This window comes from Strigops habroptila, chromosome W, assembly GCF_004027225.2.
Source record: "Strigops habroptila isolate Jane chromosome W, bStrHab1.2.pri, whole genome shotgun sequence".
NCBI classification, from domain to species: Eukaryota; Metazoa; Chordata; class Aves; order Psittaciformes; family Psittacidae; genus Strigops; species Strigops habroptila.
In genome coordinates this window covers 538,345-551,220 of record NC_044301.2, presented here as the reverse complement: position 1 = coordinate 551,220, position 12,876 = coordinate 538,345, and the positions used below count along the sequence as shown (strand labels likewise).

The 12,876-nt window shown below is 51.0% G+C and overlaps 1 protein-coding gene across 1 annotated transcript; it reads right to left on the bottom strand.

Annotated features, from left to right (window-relative positions):
• Positions 1-5,090: 5,090 nt before the first annotated feature.
• Positions 5,091-12,015, bottom strand: LOC115601770 (dnaJ homolog subfamily B member 5-like). Its single transcript, XM_030472163.1, has 2 exons — positions 11,768-12,015; positions 5,091-5,423 (listed from the first exon to the last, which is right to left on the bottom strand). The coding sequence occupies exons 1-2, from the start codon at positions 12,011-12,013 to the stop codon at positions 5,283-5,285; spliced, it is 387 nt and encodes a 128-aa protein (XP_030328023.1). The 5' UTR covers positions 12,014-12,015; the 3' UTR covers positions 5,091-5,282.
• Between the last annotated feature and the right edge of the window lie 861 nt (positions 12,016-12,876).

The following is a 12,876-nucleotide window of genomic DNA, read 5'->3' as shown; positions in this document are numbered from 1 at the left end:
CATCCCTGGCAGTGTTCAAGGCCAGGTTGGATGGAGTCTTGGGTGACATGGTTTAGTGTGTGGTGTCCCTGCCCATGGCAGGGGGGTTGGAACTAGATGATCTTAAGGTCCTTTCCAACCCTTACTATTCTGTGATTCTATGATCTGCCCTGCCTGAAGGCAGGCACAAGGAGGGCTCTTAGGCTGTCTCTGGAGTTTGTGATCAGGGAAGAGGGTAGCTTCTGATGCTGCAGCAGCATTGTTTATCAGGCTCTGTGGAGAGATTTCCTCCTTCCCCTGCAGTGTTTCATGTATCCCATTGGGTTTCTGATGACAAGCATGGCTCTCTGCTGCCAGCTTGCCCCTGTTGTGGCAGGCTGGATATGGAGAGCCTGTTTGAGGCAATGGCCATAGGATGCACAAAATGGCCATGTGCTATTAGCTTTTTTTTGGGGGGGCGGGGTAGCAGTAACTGAGGGCTTCTGCAAAGAGGCTTAAATGTAGATCGTGTGGCAGAAGGGTGTCCTAGGCCTTTGGGCTGAGCCACACTGGAGAGGGCAAACTCCCCTGAGGCGGGAGTTGTACAGGGCCTGGGCGGCAGGAGTTTTCAGCCCTAAAGCCTGGCAGATCTTGGAAGGCTTCATCAACCTGGCTAGATTTAAGGGGAGACAGGTGAGATGAGTCTCATCTCAAAATGGCAGAAGGATAGGACTATCCATGAAAGGGGGGCTTGTACGTAGCAATGGGGAGAAAAATGCTGAAATTGGGAACACTGGTTAAATAGCTATGGTAGGAGGACATGTGAGCCCCTGGGGAGGATGAGTAGCCCCTACTCAGGTGCTCTGTCCTACTTTAGAGCTGTCTGCCTGCCAGCACCATTCTTGCCCTGTCTTTATGCCACCTCTGTTCTGTTCTGCAGAGAAAATGCTGGCTATTGTCATCTCCTACAGCGGTAGGATTGAGGATAGCTTGTCCCTCTCACAGGCAGACTCCTGGGGCCAAGAGAGTCAAGCAGGAGGGCTGGCACTTCCCCTGCCCCACACCAGCCCTTTTGGGGGATAACTGGAACCTGGAAAGCTTTACTCCATGGCTGCTTCCCTGCCTGCACTTCTCCCTGCTGCTCTGTGTCCCTCCAAGCAGGGCAGATGCAGATGCTGACTTTGCTTTTGTTGTGTCCTACCTGTTCATCAGTGCAATCCCAAGAGAGAGGCAGTTCCAGCCAGGGTGGGAACCAGGAAACAGCCACTTTCAGCCACCTAGGATAGTTCTGCACTAACACCAGGAGCTCTCCAAGACTCTCCCAAGTGCTGCCTTCGGCTCTGATAGTGGGTAGATTTCTTCCTCCCTGCCAGTTTGGGGATGTGTCACTCAGCAAGCCCCCAGCTCCTCCACCCTGCTGTCTCTGTGTGCTGTGGGGGCTGGAGCAAGCAGGGCATGGGATGGTAGGGGGCAGCCCAAACCCTTTCCTGCCACCTCCTAATTGCAAATGCTAATTAAATTCATCACGAGGACTGGAAACCCTCATCTTTTTTTCTGCCACCTCTGGGACATGGCTCTGGATAGGGACAGCACCCATGGGAGTGCTGAGAGCATCTGTCCTGTGCTGGAGCTCTGTAAACCTGCTAGGGGGTCTAAGGGTATCCCCCAAATCACCATCTGCAGCAGCTAGGGAGCTTGGCTAAGCCCAACCCTATGAACCTTCACCCTCAGCAGCCCCAGGAAAACAGGCACCACCAGAGACTGGGTTTGGCCCCAGCCCCTGACCTTTTCCAATGACCACCCCTGCAGCAGAACCCCTCTGGTAGCTGCATGGGCAAGAGCCTTCCTGTGGCACCCTCCCCCCCTACCCAGCACCTTGCTGGAGAGGCTAGGTAGCCCCAGAAGTGCTGGCAGATGGAAGGTGGTGTCAGCTGGGGCTTGCCCTGGATGGAGCAGGATTAGCAATGGGGGCAGTGTGAGGGCAGCCCCTTTCATCACTGTCATGCTTGGCATCTCCTTGTGGCCCCAGAGCTACAGCCAGGCCCCACAGAGGACCATGTACAGCCCAGCCATGTTGTGTGCAAGATGAGGACACCCCAGCCAAGGTGTTGGTGTTAGAGGCTGGTTCCTGACCCAAGAGATTGGGGTCCTGCAGCACCCCAAAACTCTATGGGCTCAGCATGGTTCCTATCCCAGTCTAGGCCATCTTATGGGCCATCTCCATGGGCATCCATGTCCCTTGGGCATTCCTGTCCCATGAGCATCCCTTCCCCATGGCATTGCCCCAAGGGCATCCCTCCATTACAGGTATCGCTTGCCCCATGGGTGTTCCTGCTCCAAGGACATCCCCTCCCCATGGCCATCTCCTGCCCTATGGGCAACCCTGGCAGCATTGTCAGCCCCCATGGCTGGGGGAGGGGGGGCTGTGCTAGCTCTACACCTCCCCTGTGCCCCCAGTCTGCCCAGCCCAGTAGCTGTTCCTAGCCCTCTCTGCTGTGTGGGCTTCAAGGTTAGCTTGTTACAGGGTGCTTTCATAGCCCCAAGCTCTTGGCTGGGAGGGGGCAGTGAGCTATTTAGGGTTTGGCAGCCTCTGCCCAGGCCTCTCCTAAGGCACAATGCCTATGGGTTTTTGCTTACATTGCCTGCCCTTTCAGCTGCTCCTGCTTGCCACCTTATGGGCAAACATTTTTCCTGGTATCAGTGGGAATGTCCCTGGGTGTGATGTGTGCCACTGACTGCTTCTTGCCCAGTCCCAGGGCCCCTCCAAGAAGAGCTGGACACCAGTGTGTCTCCAGCCCCCTTGGGCAGCCTCCGTCAGTGAGGAGCCCCCTTTCACTGTCTCATCCCTGGCCGTACCACCCCACCACTCACAAATCTTCCTTGGCTAGCCCTCACTCCTTGTTGCCTGTGTCAGCCACGTCCTGGAAGCCCCAAGGGGATGCAGAGTCCTGATGAGGTTCCCCCAGTGCCAGTAGGGGCCAAGCCCCTTCCCTGGCCCTGGTGCCTGTGCCCAGCATCTCCTATCACAACACACACCAGGGAGGTATATTTTTTAAAAATACTTTATTTTTTCTCTCAATACAGACATTAAAACAAGAAAAAAAACCAAAAAAAAACCCCAACCCTCCACTATAAAATATTTAGGTCTCATTGAAACAAAAACAAAGCAGCTTGCATCTGTGTGCTGACCGGCAGTGTCCACCAGGTTTCTCTACGTCGAACTCCACAGGGACCAGCAGAGGGAACCAGTGGCATACCCTCACCAGTCAAACCGGGCAATAAATTAAGCAGTGCCTAACAGGTCTCCTCGCCCCTTGCCGCAGGGGCTGTGTATGATACAATGTACAGCTGTACACCTAACCGCGATGGATGCCCTACGTTTGACCCCCTCTTCCCAAAGGCCTCCCTGTTTCAAGTCAGTGGTTCCTCTTTTTAAAAAAAAATTCCTGGGGGGGGGAATATTTTGGCAGAGGTTTTCTCAGTGGGTGCTGTAGCGGAAGAGGAGCCATACAAAGCCAGATCAAATGCACCTCCCATTCTGTAGGAGCCCTTCCCAGGAATAAAAAAATGGCATTTGGCAGAGTGGGCCAAAAAGGTAAGATCTATAAAAATTCTCCTGATGGGAATCAAAAGACTTTAAAAAACTACAGCATTTAAAAACAAAGTCAGATTGCCTCATGTGCCTCCCAGCTCCACCCTAACGCCCAGAAATACCTCCTGAATTAATTGTCCCTGTAGAAAAATATACACATGTGCATTTCTCTTCCTAGTAAAATCCTGAAGGTTGAACAGAAACACTAGTGAAAACCACAGCTCTACTCACAGTTGGCTCTGCTTTTGCACCCAGGTGTGTGGTACGTATGCATGCGTGCACACAAACACACATGCACAGCATGCCACTCCAGGAATCCCAAAACAAGCAGAGAAAACCCCTTATGGAATTTATCTAATGAGCTCTCTATATATGTATAAAAAAAATATAAAAATGCAAACTCAACACCATCTGAACAAGAAAGCCCCACCTTGGGCACAGGAGAGCAGACCATGGTTGGACTCTGTACTGTGGTCCCAGGTTAGAAACAGTCCAGCTTGCAGGCAGGTGCAGTCCCTCTGCCCTACGTGTGTGGGACAGTCTCCTTGGCACAGTACAGCTGGGACCCTGAACAGCAGCAAGCATCAGAGGGGAAGAGAAAACTAACAATGGGGATGTGAGATCCTGTGGAGTCCTATTTACACTGTGCCAAACCCCAACAAGTCCAGCTTCTCATGAGAAAAGTGGCCCAAAAAGAAGATGACATTAAAACCCAGAATGTGATGTACCTCCCCAGGCAAAGGGCCCATGTTGCTTGCTTGTGCAAGGTGGAAAAGCTGGACTTCTGAGGAAAAATAAAAAGTTTGGCAGCCAGGAGAGCCATGACGGGCAGGGCCTCCCCACTGCCAGAGTAGAACAGGCCAAGAAGGATGGGTGGGGGGTGGGTTGGATGGAAATTTTGGGAAAGTGGGTGTGTAGGTTTAAATTATAGGTTTAAACTAACAATAGTGTGTGTGGCTTTAACATAGTAAAATATAGCAAACTGTACTAACTTGCTAACATGTAGAGAGAAAGGAATGTTCGGCTGATGGGGGAAGGAACATCACGGGACTGATAACAACTAGGGAGACAGTAAATAAGACCAAGGATGCCAGCCTTCAAGATAGCAGAGGGGCACCCAACATGGAGCAAGACTGGAACAGAACAGAAGCAAGGACATACCAGCTGCTAACTCAGCACTAGGACCTTGCAAGCATGTGCAAGCACTGAGGTCATTCAGTAAACACAGTGAGGAAGACTATTGGTGACCACCAAAGACCCCTACTCAGCAAGAAAGCACATGTGTAATTAGAATGCAAATATAATAATTAGTTCCCGGGAATCTCATGAATATGTAAATATTTTCCTGGAAAACCTGTGAATATGCATGAGTATGCTAAATATATAGCCGCTGCTGGCAAGTAACTGGTGCGCTCACCTTTGAGAAACTATTCGCGTGACGCCTGGCACTGCAATAAAGAATGCCTGCTTTCTAAAACTCCAAATCAAGTCTTAGAGAGTTTCTCTGACCGACTTTTGCGGTAACAGGTGGGGGGTGAAGTTTGCATTTGAAAGCACTGTGGCACCTCTGCTACACACGGGCCAGATGCTGCAGCATCTGTGTTTGGAGCATTACTGCTTGGAGGAGAGTCCCTGAGCTCTAGGAGCATGGGAGGTGCTGCTTGAGTGTCTGTCTCGTCTGGGGAGCTATTCTGTCCGGGAAGTGGATTTTGAACTCCACAATCAAGTCTCCTCACTGGCTGGGGGCCTTGGGGAAGGGCAGCCCCTCCCCGCGCAGTCTCTTCACTGTCCCCGGCTTGATGATGTCATTGCAGGGCAGCGGGATCACCCGCCCATCGATGGTGGGAACGTTCACGGTGCAGCCACATAAGGCCTGTGGGGAGAAGAGGGACACACACTGTCAGATAGGGCTGCCACCCAAAAACATCCCTGCCAGCCACACCACTGCACCCCATCCCGTCCATCCCCCCCCGCCAGCTGCTCCCCGGGTTAAACCACCCAGGTCTGCTTGGATGATGTCCATGAGCAGCGCAGTTGATGTTCACCAGTGCAAGCCCAGGTCTGTACTGGTGTTAGCGGAGAGAATGAACACATAACCACTCTAAGGAGGTTATATGTGGTGCTTTATTTCGAGGCCCCGGGAACCAGGGGTACGCACCCAAATCTGGTTCCAAAGACCGTCACAATTCGCCCGCAATTTATCCTGTAAAGTATTACATATGCATCGCCTCTCCCAACATGCTGATACATATTCATGACTCATCCCCGCTTCGTATTATAATGAGTATAAAAATCATTTCCATATGTTCTGCGCTTGCGTAGTGCCTCCTGGTGGTCGTGGGCAGGGGTCTCAGGATGAAGTAAGTAGTCTTCCTCTGATGAAGTAAGACGTCTTCCTCGCTATGTCCTTTTTACCTTTTAGGGTCCTGGATAAATCCCAACGATTGTGTTTGCGCCAGTATTCTTCTCTCTCTCCTTGACTGGTTCTTAGTATACAACTCTGTTTCTTAACACAATCAAAAGTTCTACTTGATAATCTTTAAAGTACTGTTCCTTCCAAACCACTACCTTATAGGGATATCGCTTGAATAGTCTCATAAATCTATGTCCATATCCTAGGTACTAGGTCTCCCTGACCTAAAACACAAATCAACCAAATCAGTAAGGCTGGCTGCTATATATGTATGTATTAATTAAAACTTGATTAAACTTCTGTTAATCAAACGTTACGATTTCTAACACTGGTGCTGGCCAAACTGGGCTGCAGGAGCCATGCAGGAGAGGGGTGCCCCAGGGGAGGGGTGCCCCAGCCTCACTGGGAAAAGAACCCCCTTTCCCATCTCCTGGGCTTCCTGGGACACACCACCAGCAAGCGTCCAGCCACTCACAGCAATAGGACAGGCTAAATTTAGCCCCTTCCCTTCCCTGGCCTCACTGCCCAGCCTCAGGCAGCTGAAAAATCCAGCTGAGATCATCGGATGCCACCTTCCAGAACCCAGCAGTTCAGACCAGCCCTGGGGGTTATCTATAGCACAGCCCGTGTCCCCCCTCCCGCTCCCCCCAACAGCCCCCAAAAGGTTATGCACCAAGCTTTCCTGGAAGCTGAGGTCCTGGAGGGGCTGGTCCCCATTACAAAGCCAAGAGCCAGTTTCATGGGTGCCACACAGTTGTACCCCAGCCTCCAGCAGCAGCCTGCAGCAGCTGGGGCAGTGGGTGCCATGGCAGCTGCAAGCCAGCCTGCATTAGCAACCAACATGATGCAGGAATGCAGCAAGAAAATCCTTGTGAAAATCCTTGTGTCCTTAAATAAATAACTCAGCTCTGTCATACATGTGGGCAAGATCATCTCCAGTCTTTCAGCAAGGGAGAAAGGCTGAGGGAGAGGATCATGGAGCAATGCTTTGGGGGGAGGGGGGGCATACACTACGGGCTTGCCAGGGGTATAGCCTCAAGTTTCCCAGGTGGGGGAGGGGGCACAGGCTCGTCCCTGCCCAGCATGCAAAGCACTCACCCCTCCAAGCTGGGTCCTGGGGGGTCCCAACCCTCCCATTCTCCACACACACACCCCAAATACCCTGCAAAAAAAGGGGAGGAGGATGCGATTTGCTGTTTCTGGGGTAGATAGGAGGATGTTCTGCACACCCCTCCCCAGGAAAAGCTTCTGGTGGCAGAACAGCAACAGGCACCAGGAGAAACATCTTCTTATGCTGTCTACTGTCTCAGGGCTGATAGCTGCAGCTTCTGCAGCTGAGCCAAGGCTTTGCACCAGAGTGATCACAGCGGGACCTGTGCCAGAGCTAGTTCTTGGTCTCCAATGAGCAGAGAACAGGAGCTGGGGCCATCTTGCACAGCTCCTCTGCACAGTCTCCTTCTGGCAAGAGTTTTTCTGGCTGCAGGAGCATGCCCATTGCCAGCTCCCTGTGGGCAGCAAGTGCTTGACTGGATCTCCAGCAGGTTGGAGGGAAAGCAAAGGACAATGTTCCCATGTCAATGCATTTCTGCCCTGCATTCACCCAAGGATGCTGGAGGCCTCCTGCTCATTGGTGCCCACCATCATGCACCATGGAGGGCTGCACAGGTCCACACGTGTCAGGGAAAGGACATCTTCAGCCATAAAATGGGAAGGACAGCAGGAACTCCCTATGAGAGCATGTGGATGGGGCAAGCAGAGGGATGTGAGCAGGAACTGGCAGTAACAGTGAAGGCAGACAGAATCTTAATGTTTCATTCCTAAAGCCAAGACACAAGAACCAGAGGTGATCGCTCCTCCACTGTATGTTCCTGGTTTTCATTCTTCTTGCCCAACTTCATTGACATTTGAGAAACTCGTTGCTGAAGAAACTCCAGGTCTTCAGGTCACCAGCAACTGACCCTGACTTCCTTCCGATCACCACCCCAACAAAGAATGAACTTTGATGAAACCAGTCGAGCTCAGTAGTGACCAGTTGAGTTCAGCAGTGTCGTCAGCAGGCAACAATCCAACACTACACACTGTCTCTCCTGCCCCAAAAGACTGTTACAAGAGTTGGAGCCTGACATAATGGAATGGATGAATTCAGCAACTTTATAGGGATTGGCCCATGGACTAAAGAATGATACCTCTCTTTTTGAGTGTGTGTGTGTGTGTATATATGTGTATATATATGAGACAAAAAGCGATGGTACATTTTAAAATATGGGATCTGAGCATGACATGAATGGTATGGAATAAGGGGTGGATACTGTCCTGGGTTCAGCAGTAGCAGTCATTTTTCTCCTTCTTAGTAGCTGGTGCAGTGCTGTGGTTTTGACTTTCAGCCTGGGAACAACGCTGATAACACCGATGTTTTTAGTTGTTGCTAAGTAATGTTTACTCTGACCAAGGACTTTCTCAGTCTCATGCTCTGCCAGTGAAGAGGGGCACGGGAAGCCAGGAGGAAGCAGAGACAGGACACCTGACCCAAACTGGCCAAAGGGGTATTCCATACCACAGCATGTCATGCCCAGTATATAAACTGGGGGGAGTTACCTGAAAGGCCCGGATCGCTGCTCGGGTCAGGCTGGGTATTGGTCGTCAGGTGGTGAGGAATTGTATCCTCTCCCCTTGTTATTTCCCTTATCATTATCATCATTGGTGGTAGCAGTAGTGGTTTTGTATTATAGCTTAGTTACTGGACTGTTCTTATCTCAGCCTGTGGGAGTTACATTCTTTCGATTCTCTTCCCCATCCCTCCGTGAGTAGGGGGAGGAAGAAGCGGGGGGAGTGAGCGAGCGGCTGCATGGTTCTGAGTTACCAGCTGGGTTTAAGCCATGACACACATGGGTTTGGTAGCTGAGCTCCTCACTGTGCTGTGAAAGATGAGCTTTATCTAGGTCAGCAGTAGGTCTTCCTCCACTTGCAGTGAAGCCAGGGGGAAGAAATGTCACCAGCAGTCACATCTCGTCTGGGCACTGATGCATGGATGCTTCAAGGAAGGTGATGCCAGGTATTTGATGCCAAGCAGGTGGCTGCTGAGGGCAGGTGTTGGGCAGGCATTAGGCAAGCAGCCAGGCAAGCACAAGCCTCTGCTGGCAGTGCTGCCTGAAGATCTGCCTCCCAGGAGAGGCAGCTGCTGGCAGAGCAGAGTCGCTCCTCCCTCTCTCGACCTTCCAATGTGACATATAGAATCATAGAATCATAGAATCGTAAGGGTTGGAAAGGACCTTAAGATCATCTAGTTCCAACCCCCCTGCCATGGGCAGGGACACCTTGCCCTAAACCACGTGGTCCAAGGCTCTGTCCAACCTGGCCTTGAACACCGCCAGGGATGGAGCATCCACAACCTCCCTGGGCAACCCATTCCAGTGCTTCACCACCCTCACTGTAAAGAACTTCTTCCTTATATGTAATCTAAACTTCCCCTGTTTAATCGACCTCTAAGTTTAAGAAGGGACACTTCCCCATGGCTCGTGAGTCTCTGGGGAAGCCCTCTTTACACCTCTCGCTTCTTCAGCAGCTGGGCAGCAGCATCCACCAGGCAGCAACCACCCCATGCCACCCCAGCTGGAACAATGTGGCACCCAGCAGGGCAGGATGTGAGCACGGGGAGGGCATTGCCTCCCCAGGTTGCTCTGCAGAGTGATCTGTGGGATGGAGGATTCTCTCCTGACTGTCCCCCAGCCTGAGCCCTAGGCATGTTGCTCCCTGTGGCAGCAGGGTGCTGGCAAGGGGTCTCCAGCATGGCCATAAGTCAGATCACAGCACCCACTGCCTGCCAGCTCTGCCTGCCAGCACCGGGCTGTGCTGCTCTTGTGGCAGCAGCAAAGACTAAAGCTCAGGCTAAAAAAGGCAGACTCACAAGGAGGAAGGGTGTAAGGAGAGTGCCCAAAGCTACAGCCATAGGCTCGGGTGATGAATAAGTTGTACTGCGAGATGCTCCATTACATACTGAGATGGTGGCATATGGAGTTGCAGAGCTCCCAGCATCTGCTCGTGGTCCAGCACACTTAAGCTACTTCTTCTTATGGAAGATAAAAACAGCCAAGTATCACCCTGTCCTGGAAAGCAGCAGGCTGGTGATAGCAGCCAGTCCAGCAGCAACCTGAGGACACCCAACATGTTGCATTTGTGGTGGGGGAGGACAGAGACCAGATCAAAGAGATGAGGAATTTGCCTGGACTACCAATTTCCACTGGTCTCTCTTTGTGACTGCATCGTGCAAACCAAATGCCAGCGTGCACACCTTGCTCATGGGCAGCTGGATGGAGATCACAGGCACCCTGTGGGTATAAGGTGGCTGGGGAACTGCTCAGCATGGCAGAGACGGTGCTTCCTGGGGCCCAGCACTTCTGGTGCAGTAGTGCACGGGGCCAGAGCAGGTTTCTCTGCTTGCTGCTGAAAGGGCAACTCTGTGTGAGAGTCCCTCCAGCCTGAGCAGTGTGTGAACCTGGGCTAACGTGGTCTGGACATCAGGACAGCCAGCTTGGGGTTAGTTTTACAGATAGGAGAATGCACAGAAGGAAATATCTGAGATATGGCACACGTGACTCCATAAATAAGGCAGTCTCTCCTAAGTATTTCTGGAGTGGCCAGGGGATCCAGCCACCACAGGAATAAACCTCTGCACTTTGCACCATGAAGGAAATTCAACTCCTAAGTCTGCAGGTTAACTTGAGATGCATTTGCTCCAGAAGCACCTAGATCTGCCTGGCCCACATGGCTGCTCCTTGCCCCCAGTACACCTGGTCACAGCACCATCACAAAGCTCTCCTGACTCACTGGCACACTAATGAGCTCATGTTTCCCTACTCAAGGTCTGGCCCATTAAGGTGATTTCTATTAAATGCATTTGAGAACATAAATCTGTTCAGGAAAAAAAATAAAATCAAAATCAGCTCATTAAGAAGACAGACAGCATCTACAGTCTGAAAGGAACAGCAAATGGCAGTTACCAAAAACGTCAATGTTAAATGCAACTGCCAGCTGGGATTTATTAAAAGGTAGTTATAGAGCAGTAGCAGTGAATGGCACATCTTGTACTTGGGTAATCTCCCCTTCCTCTCCCACCTTCATGCAGCTTGCCGGCTCTGATGCATCCAGCCCTACTGTGACCTCCAGGACTGACAGCCTGGATGTGTTGGGTTTTGCTCACTGCCTGAATATTTTGTTTATGTGGTTCTTCATCTAGGGAAGCAAGGACCAAAGAAAATGTCTAGTTTTGGCTAAAGCATTGCTCAGTGAGGGTGAGATACCACCTTTCTCCGCATGACTGCGCTCTCTCTGTCTGTGGGGAGAGGTAGCCGGTGCTACCCTGGACAGTACCTAAGCCACAGCAGGCTCATCTACAAGAACAAGCAGGGACCAGACTCATGCCAGCAAACTTGGGCTTTCCCTTGTTCCTATAGAGGATCTGAACTCTCTTTCACATGTGAATACACTAAAACAGAAAGACAAGACATAGAGGGGAAGGGAGAAAAAATGGGTAAATACCACCTATAATGGCTCAAGAAACAAGGTGTGTTCAGCAGAGGCCACAGCACCCATGTCCTACACCCAGCACAGAGGTTGAGAATCTCCAAAGCAAAACCAAGCACAAGATGGTCTCTGAGGCACCTCTCTGAAGAGGTCTTGGCTTCTGTCTCTCACAACCTACCTAGTCCTTCTTCATCAGAGCAGGACAAGGACTGACTCCCTTTTTGGCTCCACATGCCATGACCAATGCTACCTCCCATTCCATGGGATTTCCCAATGATAGCCACCTCTTTAAGACTGATGTTTGCAATGTAGACCATGTCTGTTCCGTCCCTCTTGAAGTGTGAGTGAGGGTTGTCCTTGAGGATGAAGATGATGTCAGCAAGGATGTTGTCTGGGGCAGCATCCCCTTCTTTGGGGAACGTGATTTTGGTTCCTTCCTTCCAACCCCATTTGATGACAAAGTTTAGTATCCTGTCCTCATTCTGCATGGTCCGACCATCATCATTGAACCTTCTGCAGGTAATCTTCATCCTCTTGGTGGAGCCATGGTAGATCTCTTCAAGGGTGTCGTGGTTTAAGCCCAGGCGGTAACTCAGAACCACACAGCTGCTCGCTCACTCCCCCCCTTCTTCCTCCCCCTACTCCCAGAGGGATGGAGAGGAGAATCGAAAGAATGTAACTCCCACGAGCTGATATAAGAACAGTCCAGTAACTAAGGTATAATACAAAACCACTACTGCTATCACCAATAATAATAATGATAAGGGAAATAACAAGGGGAGAGGATACAATTCCTCACCACCCGCCGACCGATACCCAGCCCCACCTGAGCAGCGATCTGGGCCTTCCGGGTAACTCCCCCCCAGTTTATATATTGGGCATGATGTGCTGTGGTATGGAATACCCCTTTGGCCAGTTTGGGTCAGGTGTCCTGTCTCTGCTTCCTCCCGGCTTCCCCTCCTCCCTGGCAGAGCATGAGACTGAGAAAGTCCTTGATCGGAGTAAACATTACTTAGCAACAACTAAAAACATTGGTGTGTTATCAGCACTGTTCTCAGGCTACAGTAGAAAACACAGCACTGCACCAGCTACTAAGAAGGAGAAAAATGACTGCTACTGCTGAACCCAAGACCGTATCCATCATGGTATTCCATACCATTCACATCATGTTCAGATCCCATATTTTAAAATGTACCATTGCTTTATGACTCATATATATATATATATACACCCACACACACACAAAGAGAGAGATATCATTCCTTAGTCCATGGACCAATCCATACAAAGTTGCTGAATTCATCCAGTCCATGATGTCAGGCTCCAACTCTTGTAACAGTATTTTTGGGGCAGGAGAGACAGTGTGTAGTGTTGGATTGCTGCCTGCTGACAA

Bases quoted from the DNA above. Each gene is read 5' to 3' on its own strand.
- LOC115601770 (XM_030472163.1), bottom strand. From the start codon at position 12,013: ATGAAGATTACCTGCAGAAGGTTCAATGATGATGGTCGGACCATGCAG. The intron at 5,424-11,767 runs GTGGCTATCATT...TTCTCCCCACAG, and splicing joins CAAACATCAGTCTTAAAGAG to GCCTTATGTGGCTGCACCGT.